Source organism: Molothrus aeneus, chromosome 6 (assembly GCF_037042795.1).
Source record: "Molothrus aeneus isolate 106 chromosome 6, BPBGC_Maene_1.0, whole genome shotgun sequence".
Taxonomy (NCBI): Eukaryota; Metazoa; Chordata; class Aves; order Passeriformes; family Icteridae; genus Molothrus; species Molothrus aeneus.
Window position 1 is genome coordinate 52,117,370 of NC_089651.1, and position 16,678 is coordinate 52,134,047.

The 16,678-nt window shown below is 41.6% G+C and overlaps 1 protein-coding gene across 4 annotated transcripts in view; it reads left to right on the forward strand.

Annotated features, from left to right (window-relative positions):
- Positions 1 to 7,681: 7,681 nt before the first annotated feature.
- The window catches only part of WDR20 (WD repeat domain 20), a 45,244-nt gene continuing 36,247 nt past the window's right edge, over positions 7,682 to 16,678 (forward strand). For all 4 annotated transcript variants that reach the window (XR_010783898.1, XR_010783897.1, XM_066553025.1 and 1 more), the window contains exon 1: positions 7,682 to 7,949. Coding sequence is in view for 2 of the 4 variants with exons in the window: in XM_066553025.1 (XP_066409122.1) it covers positions 7,701 to 7,949 (249 nt within the window). In the remaining 2 variants the exon portion in view is untranslated. The remainder of the gene's footprint in view (positions 7,950 to 16,678) is intronic.

Sequence of the window (16,678 nt, forward strand, 5' to 3'; positions counted from 1 at the left end):
AGGTTGCCCATTACTGTGTCCACTAGCAGCTGCTCTGAAATGAGCTAATTGATGGGTGACATCCCTTTGCAGGCACAGAAAGTGGACCACAGCCCTCCCAGAAAAACACTGAAAGGTAAAGTCTCTGTAGGAGCAGTGGGCTCAGCCCTGGCACACGTGGCCTTGGCTGGAACAGCACCAAGGATCAGAAATGGCAGATTTCCTGGGAATGGGGCTGACTCAGGTGCACGGATGGGCTGTGCATGTTTCTGGATGCAAACAAACAGATTAACTCCCTGACTTGGGAGATGAATCCGTGAAAGCAGAAGAGAAGCTCATGAGCCATGGTACTGCCATGCTGATGAGGATTCCTGCTGCTGTTTGTGCCCTGTGCAGTGGGCAAAGGGAGCAATACAGGGGTCTCTGTGCAAGCCCTGCCACCCACCCAAGAGCTGGGACATGAGAGTGCAGCATCAGGGCTGTCCAGTTTGCAATGCTGTTAGAACTCACCAGATGGGGCTAATACAGCAAATATAAATATTCTCTATAGGAGTCATATTGAACAAATATGTAGAGATAGGTAGAGAGAGCAATATATATTTGTGTATATGGCACAGGAGTTTTAACCTTATAAAAGTTGTTTGGTTTCTTTTTTTTTAAGTTAACCCCCTCAATGAGTCCATTATTTTTAATAGATACTTTGTTAAATTAATTTTCTATGAATCATATGTTTAACTATTCAACCATTCTCTCCCACTCCACAAACCAATAGCTGTCTCAGGAAATCTGTTGGTTGGATCAGGCTTGCTTATTTTTAACTTTTAAAAAACTCTAAACAACTATAAAACCACATATATAAAAGTTGAAGGTTTGTGTTAAGATCAATTCCTAATTATTATACTTTTATCTCTGTTTAAATAAGTGAAAGTTGTAAAAATCAGTTTGTTTATAAATGTGCAGAGCTTTCCCTTCTCCTTTGGTACACTGAGACTGATCCTGTCACAGAAGTCCATCCCTCAGATTTATTTTCCTGTAGAGATTCAACATATTTAGACATCACAGTAGAGTTTTAGTTAACTGATTAAAAAAAAAAAAGGAAATATCTGTATGCCAGTGCATATATCAAATAACCTCATCTGTGTCAAATCACTGAATCAAGAAGTTAGTATTTGGAAATTGAAAGAAATTGCCTGTGAAAGATGTCAGACTGGTGCTGTCTGTATTTTACCATGCCTATAAGAAGCAATTCCATCATTTTTACTACTGAAAACAAGGAAAATACATGAAGATTTAATACACATCTACCCTACATTTGATTTTAGCTTGTTATACCTACTCATGAAAAGAAAAATGACAGTGAACAAACAGACTTCAGATGGGATTTAGCTCAACCAACAGAGCAGCTATTGGAAAATGACATAAATCTTGTTATATCTAGCACTTGGCTTAGAAAGACGGAGGCTAAAGACAAGGAATGTCACAGGAATGTGTGTACTTGATTACATGATTACTGAGAAGTGCTTGTTATGTAAGAACAATATTGTATGAGCTGCATAATGATGATAGTTTCAGAAAAACCAGAAAAGCAGGGTCCCAAGAGCCTACTCTACACAGGTAATCTTCTAAATCACACCTTTCTTTAGTAATACCATCCCTAGCTTTATGTATGCAGTGAGAGAAAGTGAGGAGAGAGAAACTGAACAAGTCCCATTAGGCATGGAGAGAGTCAGGCTTCCATTTAGACAGGCACTTAGGCTGCTGAAAGCCTGAGTGGTGATAATTTTTTATGATTAATTAAATTTTGTGTGTGATGAAATGATAAGGTAGCTATGGTAATGTAAGAGTACATATGTAACAATAATAAATACCCTTTCTCCTCAGCCTATCTTGTAGATGACAAAACCCCAATCATAAAAAAGCTATCCCCACTTTGATGGAAAATACTGTACTGGTAAATTTTATCTATAAGGCTGTATATAATCTTCCTATATATGAGTAAGTTCTGGACACCAGATGGATGGAAAAGCCATGTGAATTTAACTTATGCCCTTCTAGACCTGCAAATGAAAATCAGTGACCACATGACCATAACAAAGCCAGCACATAATGATGACCAGAATGGAGCCAGCACATAATTCAGGGAAATAAGCTCTCCTTTCTTTAAATGTGCAATGATTCAACCAGCACTGAATGAAGAGCCAGTGCTGTGCAGTATCCAGAGCACCCATGCTTCAGTGAGCTTATGGAAAAACTCATAAAAATTCCCATTAGACGATCATTTATCTAAAGCTTCAATGCTTCATCTAAAACAATTTGGAGACAGTGATTCCAGCCATGGAAATGAAATTATGCTTGTGACACTGATGGAGAATCTCCTCCTATGACTGGACAGAAAGCAGATAGCCATTCTTTTACTGAAGCTCTCTGCAACCTCTGAGATGTGAGAAAGGTGATAAAGGAATGAAGAATGTGCTAACAAGTTTTCAGTTCCTCTTTGTGTAATTCACCAAAGTGACAGAGAAAGATCTCACCATCAGCTAGGTAGGTGACCTGGGGGACACTGAAGAACCTGACATAAACTTAAGATACACATGCACATACCTGTCCTATGTTCAAAATGTTCAGAGGCTCCTGAATCTGGTCACCTTTAAACAAAGACACTTTTTTTTTTTTTTTTTTTTTTTTTTAATGCTGGTAATGCTTCCCTTTCCTTGACTGTTAAAGTCTGTTCTTTCCAAGGACACCTTTCTCAGCTTTCCTTATTTCTTGTTCTGCTTAGGGACTCCTAAATCACACACTGGCAGCCCACTTTTCTTGCATGGATGACCATTAACTCACTGTTGCAGGTTGCTTGGCTGACCTACAAGACTCATCAATAACCAACCATGCATTACTGTAACTCAGTAACCACGAGTTTCCCAATGAAAACCAGCTGAGTGAAACAGCCAGTTCTGATGAAAGACAAAATAATTCTGAAGCACATATTTGCTGAATCTATTGTTTCTTGAATTACAAACATTCAAGGGTCTATTGCAGACTGCACTTCAGGAGTGTCCTTGGCTGTCTCAATGGCACTGCATTCTCACACTGCAACACTGTCTAGAAATTCCAGTTTTGTGAGAAACAGAGCTGCTGCTGCTCACCAACAATCAGACCTTATTTATTCACAGGTTGTCATTCCTCAACTGATTACAGCAGTAGTGTTTATATGGACAATATGTCTTCCCTGTTTAGGGAGTTTTGAGAAGTACATAATGCTGCAGCACAGCTTAGAAACACAAGTTATTTGTAGGTATATCAAAACAATCTCTCTGGCTTTCCGTAGAATTTAAATTAATTTCAATATCTCAGTCTTATCTTCAGAGAACGTAATTTCCAGGACAACTACAGTTCCAAGATAATAACTGTTGTTGACATGAGCAGCACTCCTGGCTATGGAGGCAAGGTACTCTTTTCAGGAGACAACTCACAGAGACCTGATTGCAAACAGCAGAATGAAGTTTTCCAAAGACAACAACAGAGTTCACCCATCATCCTGTCCCAGCTACAAAGCAGACTCATTTTACCTTGCATCCTTCAATCCAAATGTCTGTTTTCAAGAGTACCCATTTGTTTCTCAGCAATTAACCGCCACACTATGAAAACAAAATGCTTCACATGCTCTTGCTCCTCTGTGGAGGGATACAAGTATAAACCACATGTAATGTGTTCTAGGAGAGCAGAAATTTCCTTGTAACACCCTTTCACTTTGTAATACATAATGCATTACCTCACATATTTAATGTTAAATGTATGCAGTGTTTAAGAAGAGATTCCTAATGCAAATAAGCAGCTATGAAACTATGCCAGAAACAATAATTTCTCATGATGAAAGCAAGTTAAATGTACTTTAAAGACCATGTAAGTATTTGGAAATATATTTCCTCTTTCTTCTCCCCATATTAAATGGAACTTTCATGCCATCCTCCCACCAGCACCAACTTTTGCCTAGTTCAGATGTGCTCCTTACATGTCTGTGTACCTGTTAGTAACTCACATACATTCAAAAGTTGTTAAAATTTGACACATTGCAGAGCTTTGGACTCTGTTGACTCTTAAGCTAGTCACACTAAATGCTTAAATTGTTTTGGGCATCAGAAGTCCCAGAAAGACTTGACAAACCTGCTATAGCTGACAGACAGCACAGAGATGGTCTCCTGATTTCTGCAGTATAATCTGCAGGCAGTGCTTGCTGGAATAGACAGTTTGCCTAATGCAGTATGGGTGTAATCACCCTTCTCTTTTTTTTTGCCTCAGGAAAGCTGCTAAAAGCTAATACCAGTTGCTGCACTTTTTGGGAAGTAACAGACAACATTCAAACTCAAACACAGGAAAGTTTTGTTCATAACTGTACTTGCAGGTTCTTCATGTCCAGTAAAAGCACTATTAATATGACATTCTGAAAAGTTGCAGGACCAGTTTATGCCCTGCATAAAGCAATCTCGAAGGACCAAACTATTTTATTACTGTTAGTGAATTTCGCTCATGTCTGTTTTCCAATTTGCCAAAACAATTTGCAAAAGGTAAAGGCACAATACAGCAGTGATTGTGACTCACTTCAGTTTATTGGTTGTGTGGTACATACAAAACAACTCATTTGGGGTGTCCTCATGAGATCATTTCAGAATTATCATCCTTGGTTAGCTTGAAACAGAAGAATTTTCAAGTGGTACAGGGAATTTTTTTATAAGACTTATCTCTGTTATCTCTTTTTCTCCTAGTATTTGATGAGCATTGTTGATGGGGTTGTACAATAGCGTTCTTGTGACTTGCAGCTGTGTTTTTCAAATGAATATTTGTCTTGGATTCTCCATGGAATCTCTCAGCAGCTTTTATTGATGTTTCTTGTAAATGTTAAACACTACATCAATTCTTTGACTTTCTACACCATCATGTACTGCTGATAACCAGGTACTTGTTAACTTTGTTTATTCTTTGGATCACACTCATTCCATCAGTGACAGATGGCCTGCTGTGGTTTCAGTGTGATTTGCATTCCACACAGTCCCTCTACCAAAGTTGCCTGCTTTCTTCTTCAGAGTGATCTATCCTGTCTTGTCAGTATGAATAAGACATACTGAGTATGCCTGCTTGGAGCAACACATTTTTTTTTAAATTTTGTTGTTGTTGTTACATCCTTATCTGTTTTGAACATTACTATTAAGAGATCCTTGCTGTTCCTGCTCTTCTTTGGTGATTCTTTGGTGAAAGAAAATACTCTTTCTCTCTGTAAGTCCATTAATGAAATTTCTTTATGAAACAATCACTCTTAACATGATTAAAAAAATGCAGGGCTGCTTACCTACTTTATGTGCTTTTAGGAGGTCATCAATACCATCTGGCAGGACTGGCTGATAAGCTGACAAAATCATTATTGATTGGCTTTATCTTAAGAATTTCAAGCAAGTCTTCAATACTTGGCCTTTTAGAAGTCTAATCATCTGTACTTGTTCAGTATTCACTCAGATACATACTCTGTTCTGGAGATCCTTGGCTGTTTTGTGTCTCTCAGCTATTTTTTACTAATATTTTGATGGTCAGCATCAAGACAGTATTCAGCTACAAACAAAATCTCTTTGAACTAAATTGACTTGAAACTAAATCCCTTTAACCCCCTGCAGTCTGGAAGGCTGAGTGGAGTTCTTCAGCTGAACTGATGTAATGGAAAGCAAGAAGGTCCTGCTGTCCATTCCCTTAAGCAGTCAGTGTTTTTTGTTTAACCATACTCATTTCACATTTGCAAGGAGCTGAGTTGTTAAAAGCCATTTACCTTTCAGAAATGGCTCCTCATGAGGTCAGGAAAGCACTGTGGCTGGTACAGGGAGGAGTAGCAGCAGACAGTCATGTCCAGAAAGAAGAGAGCAGGACAATGCCTTTGGTAGCAGTCACATTAGAGCCATACAGCTACAGCAGGAAACTATACCTTGAAAGTGTGGTTTTTTTTTTTATTGTTAACTTAAGATATTCTAATTCTGTGCTGCTTATCTTCCCCTAGTCCCACATTCCCAACTCCTTCCTTATTTTGGCTCCAGCAGTTCTGTGGTGAGTTGAATCAACCTGGCTGCTGATCAACACTTTGCTTACCTGAGAACTCGTAATTTCTGTGTGTGTGTTAATTTTCAGGTGGATCTGACTCACCCTTTGGTTGCATGATTACTAGAACTGATGCAAGGCAAGAAATGGAAATACCTGTAGAGGAGGGGCCAAAATCTTTTTTTCCAGCTGGAAATCAGTCTTAGATCAGTTTGAGTCAGTCATGGGGCTGTAGTCAGACAAACTCTTAATGCTGAAACTGCTGTCAGAAGAAACAGTCCTGCCTCCCTGCCCAGTGAATGCAATCCTTCCCAGCCCTGTGCCACCTCCATCTGATATTGATCTGGTTCCTCATGCAACAGAGCTGGCTGCATGGCTGCAGGATGATCAGAACAATGGGGTGAATGATTTGATAACCAGTTTTTCAGGTTCACACCTCAGGCCAACTCCCAGGCCTGGCTCTGCCTGAAGCAGGTTGGAGGCTGTTGCAGGGCTGGAGGGATGGAGGCACCATCTCCATCAGGGCACCTGAGCTTGGCATGAAGTGTCAAAGTACAGCTGCACACCTGGATTTGCTGTCTCTGCACTGACAGACTCTCACAGCAGGAACCTCACCAGGCTCCAGGCACTGGCAAGTCCCCTGTGGGCAAACGAGCCAATGGAGGTGGCCAGGGCTGTGGTGCCTCCCTGTGATGTGAGTGGAGGCTCTCACCTGGGAGCCATTGCCTGAAAACCAGCGCTGCACATGGACACCTCCTGATTATCTGGCACTTCCAGCAGCAGGGGCCACCTCACCCTACGCTGTGCTGGCACTGATGCCCACATCCCAGGGTGGCAGGGCCCTGTGGGTGCACAAAGCCCCTGCTCATGACCTCCCCCTCTCTCCCATCCCCAGAGCAGCTGCCCGTGGAGCCACCATGCTGGGTGACCCTGCTGAGGCCACTCCTGCAGCGCTGGGTCCAGTTCTGGGCTCTGCAGCACAAGGGAGACGCGGAGCTCCTGGGTTGGGTACAGTGGAGGGCTACAAAAATGATTGAAGGACTGGAGCATCTCTCCTAGGAGGAATGGCTGAGGAGCTGGGCCTGTCCCGCCTTGAGAAAAGCTGACTGAGAGGAGACCTCATCAATGTGTATAAATATCTAAAGGAGGGCTGTCAGAGGATAGAGCCAGGCCCTTCTCGCTGGTGCCATGGGCAGAAACTGATGCACAGAACTTGCACACGAACATGAGGAAGAACTTCTTTACTGTGCAGTGACCGTGCACTGGTTGCGCAGAGAGGGAGTGGAGTCCCGCTCACTACAGACGTCCAGGAGCGCTCCGGCGGCAGTACTGCTCTCCGGGACGGCCCTGCGGGGCAGGGAGGCCGAGCGCGGGGACCCCACGCTGTCCCCGGCCGGGCCCCTCGGGCACGCCGCCCCTCCCGCCCCAGGCCGCGCCTCCCGCCCCGGGCCCCGCCCCAGCACCAAGCCCCGCCCCTTTCCACGCCCCCCGGGCGCGCGGGCCCGGCGCGCGCGCAGTCGCGCGGTAAACAGGCCCCGCCGGCCCCGCCTCCTCGTGTCGCCCCCGCGCGCAGGGGCCGCGCGCGCGCCGGCGGCTGCGCAGTGTCCGCACATCCGGGCACTGGGGCAGGATGAGCGCTCCTTTCCAAGATGGCGGCGGAGGGAGGTGGGAAGGAGATGAACGAGATTAAGACCCAGTTCACCACCCGGGAGGGGCTGTACAAGCTGCTGAGCCATTCGGAGTACAGCCGGCCTAACCGCGTGCCCTTCAACTCGCAGGGCTCCAACCCTGTCCGCGTCTCCTTCGTCAACGTCAACGACCAGAGCGGCAACGGGGACCGGCTCTGCTTCAATGTGGGCCGGGAGCTCTACTTCTACATCTACAAGGGGGTCCGCAAGGTACCGGGGCTCCCCCGCCGGGATGGGGCGGGGACTGGCGGGGGCTCCGCGCCGCCCGCCCGCCGGGGTGCGGGAGCCCCGGGGCCGCGCCGGGGGCGGGGGAGCGAGGCCGGGCCGCCCCTCCCTCGCTGTGCCCCCTCCCCCGGCCGCGGGGCCGGCGCTCCTCGGCTCCGGCCGAGCTCCCGGTTAACCGGGTAGCGCCTGGGGAGGGGGAGAGCAGGCCTGGGGCGAGGGCGGTGTGAGGGCATCGGCGCCGGGTCGGTGCTCGGGGCTGCTCCAGATACGGTGTCACCGGCGGGAGTTGTGTGTGTGTGTGTGGGCCCTGTGCAGGGATGCGATCGCTTGGGCCCTCCTTGTGCGGGAATGAGGGTTGGCTTTCCCTCCCTGGGCCTCCTTCACCTGCTGCTTCAGGTCAGAATTTGCTGGACACACTAATGCCTGTTGTGATTATGGTGGTGTCAAATCCCTGCTTCCAGGATCTTCCTAGCTTTGGTTGCATGGCTGAAGCATTCCGTGCAGCTTTAGGCCTTTGTTATGACTTAGAAGTGTGGGTTGGTTTTAGAATTGTTTCTAAATGGGAGCGGTGCAGTGAGATGAGTCTTAAATATCAGATAATTGACAGAGAGAAAGTCGCTTTTGCAGGAAAGTAAGATTGATGTGCTTGAGAGAGAGACTCCTTGCTTGTCATTATAGGATGCAGGTCAGTGCATGCTTTTGATCTCTCAGGTCACTATATTTATGAACATACCCTTGATTTTATGGGATTCAGAGAACAATTCGGAATTTGCCGTGCTAGGTGAACACATGTCACTCCTCAGAGATGTAAACACAGATCTAATGAATCTCAGCTTTCTGTTTTGTTTCACATAGTGGGTGTTCGTTATTTTACATGCTCGGGTCTCAGCTGCCATCATGTGAGTACCTTGAAATCTTCCTGCTTTTAGCTCACCATTCAGCATGGGATGGGGGCACAGAGAGCTAGAGACTCACAGGAGGCTGTGCAGGAAGCTCGTGGATGAGCAAGGGATTATGCCTGGATCTGCTGTGTCCTGGGTAGTGCCCCCAGCACTCCTACTTTCTGTAAAATGTCGGCACAGCAGGAGTTTAAAGTCTACGTGGTTGTTTGTTGACTGTGACCTAACAGATCTGATATGTTTTGTATAATTTTATGTGAAAGTGTGTCTGTGTGTATTTAGTTTCACTCTTTAATGAATTTTAATAATCTAGGTATGTTTCAAAGAGTGCTTGGACAATGGCCTCTTCAAGCATACAAGGAGTATTTAGTATCAGACAGTATTTCCTGCTTACAACCAGTAGCTGTCTTTACAAGGTATCCTGAGGAGCAATATCTCTGAAAATCTGTATCCTAAATTGTTGCCGTGTTTGGGTCTTGCTATGTTTGTTTTTTCCTTGCAAAGTAGCTGCAGAGTTCTCTCCCTCAGCTCACAGAGCAGGCCTCTATGTAGTTTAGTAATGGCACATGTGATTCTTGCAAGTTCTCTTAGTCATCTCTTGCCACACTTCTGAGAAATAAAAATCTAAAGGCTGGAACGTTGTTCACAATAAGGAATGAAATAAGTATATCAAATTACAAAAGTCTTCTTGAGCTGGGTATTTGGATATCTTTTTAGATGCTAAAAGCTACTGCTATGGTATACAATAACTGAGAAATTTAAGTTTGTGAACTCAGGAGGCATTTATACCTGTGACAATGTGAAACACTTTTTTCTCTGAATAGAGTGAAACACACACATTGTTAGTACAGAATTAATCTTAATGACCTTTTACAGTATTAACTATGTAAAATAATACTGTATATTCTATATTATAATACTTTAGTAAAGCGCACCTAAAGAAAGAGCTGAAATAGATTGACTCAGTCTAAGGAAAGCACTTTAAATGAAATGGGACGATGGTCTGGCTTAAATCTGCAGTACTTGCTGCTTTGGAATTTATTTTGGAACTTCATTTGGAAGTAACTGTTTTGTCTGTGTACAAAAGTGAAACAGGAACAGGCTGACAGCCTGTCAACTTATCATGTGAACTTTTCAGAATCAAAAGTTCTATCTTGTAGCTATCAGAAAGGGAAGAGAGCTATTGTTACCTAAATGGACAGGATGTAATTCTGCCTTAAACTGGGCAGACTATGACATTCTGTGTTCCTTCCTGTTCCTGGGAGCAGGATGGAGAGAGGGATTTGATCTGTTTAAGACCAACCTATTTGTGCTCCTTGGCATAATGCAGGTGCTGATAACTTCAGTTTTAGCTGTTAGTTCATAATTATTTATGTATCCCTTAAAAATTTTCCCTGATTACTTTAAGATCATGATTTTCATTCTGGCTAAGTCATATTGGAGTATTGAGTTGAATTTAATGAAGCTGTGCTGTGTGAATATATCAGCTCACCATGATTTTGTCTTTTTATTTTTTCTTTTTTTCCCTTTTTAAAAAAATATTTTTAAGACTTGTTTTCTTGATGGGAAAATGCTATATTTTTCCTAAAATGAGTGAAAGAATCACCAGGACTGTATTTTAAGTGACCATGTCTGTTAGGTACTGAGATAATTCTTGCATCAGTAATCCTTTGCAGATCAGTACACATTAAGGAAGAGTAACACTTAAGCCATGAATGACACTTAAGAATAAATAACCTAATATTGAAGCAGAGATACCACTTGGAAGGATATTTCTTGACATCCATATTGCTAATCTTTCTTCTTTTAGTTTCCCTTAAATCCTAAATGCTTTGTGTCTGCTATATCTGGTTTGTAAGTCACCTTTTTACATGAACTGCTGATGTGTGTGTTGTTTTAGGAGATTTAACTTACATAAAGAAAAATGTTTCCAGGTAACCTTGATCCTTCCAAGGCACTTGGTGGAGAAGTTACATCTGGCATCCAGGACAGTGGTGTGGAGATTTGTCTCTCTACCAAACCCTTAGGATTGGAGTACAAATAGAGTTTTGGACAGCATTTGAGGCTGTCTCTAGAGACTTTTCAAAGCAAAAAGGTACTTTCTCCCAACTTTGTTCTTCACCTATTTAAGAAGAATAATAAAAACATTATTAAAAAAACCTGATTTTTATAAAATAATGAAACGTTGCAGCTGTCTTTGTGTTTATAAAGCAATGCAGACTTCCAGAAAACTCCTGTTTTCTGATTTGGATCCACTAAAAAAAAAAAAAAAAAAGACACAGACCTGTAGTTTAGTAAGAAGTTAAACTGTGACAGAATGAGATGTGGTTGGTTTACTTAGATAAGTATGTAATTGTTCTTAACTGCACTGAGTGTCAAGGGACTTTCCCTTTCAGTCCTCCTTTACTTTGGCTTTCAGGTTAGATGTGTGCAGTGATCTCTTATTAACCAGAAAGGGAAAATTTTCATTTACTTCACCTGATCTAGTGACAGCTGTAAATGATGGACTGGCAGTGTAGGATCCTCTTGGCAGTGTGCTCCATCTCCTTGTCTTTGGCAGTGCTCAGCCTCTGGTTGAGCTAGTACAGCTTGCTAAACCAGCAGCAAAAAGTACTTGCAGTTTTTCTGGGCAGATTTCCTCTTGATTTGGTGAGTTGAATGGTGTCATCTTGGGGTTGATGAGTACAGTGACAGCAAGGAAAGGGTTGGAGGGGCTCAGCCCCCTTCAGTGGCCTGGACTGTCGGCTGGGATCCACTGCCTTGGAGGCCTCTCCTGAGTAAAGCCTCTGCTTCAGCCTTAAGTCAGTTCTGGAATGATCTGTTCCTGAGGGATTGTTGACTTGATGTTGATTAAGAGACTTAGAGGTGTTAAAGGAAGCTTTTCCTGTTATTTTAGGCATTTCCCTCTTCATGGAGTGAGATTATTACATAATAATTCAAAAATTGTTCAAGTTATGATGCTCTAATGTTCTTGTTGGGTTGCTTTTTCCTACAGCCCCTAACCAGGAGTGAGGGCTGTTACTTGATTTTTGTTTATAAGACAGTCCCAAAGAACTTAAATATGGTTTGTGGCTAGCTTTGCAAAATGATTTATTAGTTGATTCATTAGGCTGGAAAAGAGGGTGCTATATCATCTTCCTTGCCTTAGGAATGACTGACAAGGCAAGGCTTTCCAGCCTGCTGCTGACATTAACTATCAAGTCCTTTTCCCTTCCTGCTAGAAAGCTTGTGCATTTTCCTTAAAGAAGTTGTGTGTGTGATGATGTGTTATTCTCTTTATGTTGTAAAAGTTTCTGGGCAGGTTCATCTGCAGCTGTCATTGCAATGCAGGTACACATTAGCAATAGTGTTGCATGGTGCACAGTCTTAATTTTTACGTAATATATCGGCAGGTTATGAAATTTGAATGTACAGTTTAGCTTATTACAGGACAGAAAACCTTTTAATTCTGGCTATATACTCTTTGGTAATGTGTGGAAGACTTTCTTAACATTGGCTGTTTCATTTTTTAGAAATCACCTTGTTGCAAGAAGAGGCTTTGCCTTTAGTTTGACTTTTTTTCTTGCAGCTATTTAAAGCAGCAGTCTGTTAATAACTTTGCAATATTACAATATGTTGCAGTAGTGTTGGATTAGAAGCATACATAAATGATAAGCACAGGTTGCTGGAGCCATGTAGGGCAGAATTTGTTGACTGTCTTTTTAAGCTTTACTTGAGCAAGTGTCTTGGAAATGATATTTGTACTAGGTTGAAAATCATCTCATATCTCAACTTCTTTTATTGAGAGTTGGCATACTGGTAGTGCCTGCTTATCGGTGAAAAGACTGATGTATAGGATTCCTTCCTTTGCAGTTCTCAAAATTACTTTTTTGTGTCTGGCTTGATTTGTTGTGCAGTTGAAGAGTGTTATCCTTGGTGGTGACTTTCATTCTATAGACTGTTCACCTGGGAACTTGTGGCAGTGACAGAATGGTAATGGATGACATTTGTCACTGTGCTTAATATATTGCTCTGAGAAGAGCAGTGTCAGGCAGTTCTAGGTTGGAAGCTGGGATGTGTGGGGAAAACCATCACATTTTCTCAAGATGTGGTGGGAATGTGAATTTGTATTACTGTATGCTTATACGGATCACTAAGCTGTGGCAGGCCTCTGAAAACCATGCACATTTTAAAAGCATATATGAGCTATAAAAGTGCTGAGGTTTGTAAGGATCTTGGAAGATACAGTAGGTCTGAAGCAGAGGGAAGTATATCCACATCTTAGTGACTGGTTTTTACACTTGCAGTAATGAGAATTCCACAGTTTCCTTCAATAATGATTTTTGGTGTTGTCTTTCTTCTTCCTCCAATATCTGACTAAACTTCTCCTTCAGGGAAAAAAGAGAAAGCAAACCAGGCTGAATGCAGTTATTTAGTGTGGACATAGAGGACAGTTGACTATTGCCTTTGGCTTTTGCATATTTAAAAACTTGTTAATTTGTCCACTCAATTTTCCTAAGGTAAATAAATCCAGCTCTTAAATCATTCTTCTCAGATAATGAGCTCCAAATGCTTAATTGTTCTCTGTTGGCTTCTGTTGTCTTTTATTAGTGGTACTTAAACTAGACCTAGACCCAGTGCTTGCTCTGTGACTTCAGTACAGAGCAAGGGAGAATTGTTGCTTGCTGTGTCTGTATTCTAATATTCTTGCTAACATATTGAATAGTGTTGACATTTTTGAATCCTCATAGTGATGACTCACTTGGATTGTTTCTTATCATATTGCTGCTTTTCTCCATTTTTATCCATGCCTTGATTTTTGTGGATGTTTATAAATGCCATGTAGCATTTTCATTGAATTTTGTTCTATTAAGATTATTAGAGGGGTTTTATTTCCAGTTCTGTGCTGCATAATGCAACAAATCCTTCCAGTCTTGATATTACTCACAAATTTGATTTGTATTCTCATCTATTAATGAAAATCTCTCATGGAACTTAAAATCCATCTGTTGGATTTGCTGCTGATGTTTCACATTTCTCAGGTGTGTTAGATGTGACTCTATTCTGTCTCTCTTTAAAAAGGTGTTGTAGATTTCTTTTTTCAAGAAATCCCTTTAATTCCTGCTGAGTTTTTTTCTTCTCTTTGGGTTGGATAATAGTTGTTATACTGGGACTGGACTAGCCAGTCTCATGGAGGTATTGTGGCTAGGTCAGCAATACTTTACCTCTTGATCTGTGGTTGTGAAGGTATTTGAGAGCCTCTTGGAAATTTGTTTCAGGTGTTTAATGGGTGGATCTATTTACCACTTTGAGTTTTGTGATGCTATTCCTAATTCTAGCAGTACTGGGGATTGACAGACATGTTACAAACTACTCCTGTAATCTTTCCTGAAGGATAGAATTTTTAGTGATGCCTTTTTTTTCAACAACACTGCTGAAGGAAACGGTGAAGAGTTAATGTAGATTACAGATGTGTAGGTAGCTTTCAGTGTTTAATTTTGTTACGAGGCTTCTACAGAGCAACTAGGACTGGCTAGAGTAAGATAAAAAGACTAAAAAGCTGCTTTAAAATGACAGTTACACTGTTAAATGTTTCTTGCTCTGGAGGAAGATGAAATATCTATGGTTGACAGAGCTTGCAAGATGATTTTTATGTAGGAAGTGATATTAGTCTGTAGTGCTTTTTCTTGTCCTAGTCTGTGCTTCAAGCCCATGTCACAACTGTTTGACTTGAGTGGGCTCTTGCACTGTGCTGGCTGAAGGATTGCTCTCTGAGGTAAGAGTTCATTTGTCTGTGACTGCTTCTTTGGCTGGCCTGTTTGACAGTGAATGCTGGGCTGGGCTGGCCAGAGCCCCACGTTGGGATGCAGTATTTTATAGGCAGTGAGTTTCTGTGTGTGTCTTGGGTTGGGTGTTTTTTGCCACAGCAGTTATAATTTTGGAGGTTTTTGTTTTGTATTGAAGTGCATTTGTGGTAATACTGCACTTAGTTGAATTCAGCTGGGGAAATTAATTTAGCGTAAAGCCAATAATTGTGGCACTTATTCTTTGCAAATTGATGAAATTTTAGTCATAATGCTTCACAGATGCAAAGAGGGGTCATTTGTAACAAATACTTCTGTGCCTGTGGAAAGTTTTATGGGGCAGCTTTGTCAGAATATTTATAAAAGCGTTGTGCTATGTGCTGAAATTACAAGGAGTTTGCATTATACATCTGTGAGTCTGCAAAACACTTAAATAGTTAACTGTTAATAGTTAAAATGTACATTGAAGGTGCCTCAAACTCTAATTAAAGGCTGCCTAGACCCACCTCTGAGAGGATTGCCAGCCATAATTGTCTTGTTTGACATTCTAGAATCAAATTTAATGCCCTAGTTTGAAGTATTATTGCAGTTTTCTGGCTAAAGGGACCCATCTGAATTACTTTCTTGTGAAGGATGTGTACTGGAAGGCCACTTGCTATCCAGTTGTCATGACTATGAGTTGACACACTTGGACAAATTATTACTTGAAAGTAGTGCCATTTAGTTCAAAATAATGCCTAATATTTCCATTATCTGTCCTCTTAGAAGGCGTAAGGAAAAGAAACAGTAACATTAAATGTGCTGTACTTTAAGTATTAATATTTGGTTGTATCCTTCTGGGAAACAGTATTTTTTCTTCCTTACTCACTCCACTTTTAGGCCCAAGTGAATAGACAGCCCATTTTTTAGCATCTGCATCCCACCCATTTCTTGCCCCTTATAACTGGAGGCAGCTGCTGTTGCCTGTTTGGCTCCTGCTGAGCAGCTGTTGGTGCACTGGATGCAGCCCCCTGCTCTTTGTGGGCAGGACCACCAGCTGCTGCAATTGAAACCTTTCCAGTGGCAGTGTTGAACTTGCATTGGGATTTCTCATGCCTTATTCAGTCCAGCTGTTCATAATGGAATGATAGATCTCTAATAGATACTTTCTGCAAATGGATTTCAGTTTTGGTTTACCAGATATATTTGTTCTTTAATTTCATGAGTTAATATTAATGTTTACATATGGCTGTGATGGTAAAAAAATATTTATAATTTCTTATTCTTATTTTTTAACTCCGTGTGAGATTGGAAGGTGACTATATTAAGAAGTTGTTGGTTTAATAGTGTGTAATTTTTGTACTACTAGAGATTGTGAAGTGCTATGTCAGACAAAATACTAGTCTAAGCAAGAAATTTAGCTTAGGAGCATGCTGGTGTAGGGAGAAAACATAGCATGTTATGAACAAATGTCATTATCCCCAGTTTGCTAATAATTAAAAAATATTTAGCAGAAGTTTTAGATATATTTTTTTTTCAGGGAAATGGTATGATGTGAAAGTTGGAGAGGACTCAAGTTTATGGTTTTAATTCTCTCTTTCAGCTAAAGAAAGGGGGAGCAATGACAACAGGAGAGAGAATGGATACCAATATACATTGAACTGTGTGTTAAAAACCCACAAGTCTGGTGAAAGAAACAATTTGAACAATGCCTAAAGGACACTTTGGCCTGCCCAGGGCTACAGTGACAGGGATAACTCTGTGAATCTCAATAACTTAATGTCTCCTTTTCCTAACTTACAAATGTAACCATAACAAATACAGAATCCTAAAAGTTGTAGTCTCATCCTATTTTAACTGGCAGCTTATTTTTAAGGATTTTTTTGGTATGGTTCTTTTAAGACTTCTAGAAAGGTTTTGTGCAGGTTTTCTTGATATTTGAGGTGGGTAGTAGAGCATGACTGTGATGATACATGTTTGAAGCTATCATTGAAGTGAAACTTTGGCACAAGTTGTAAAGAATTACTTTTGTTGTCTTGATTTTTCTGGTTTT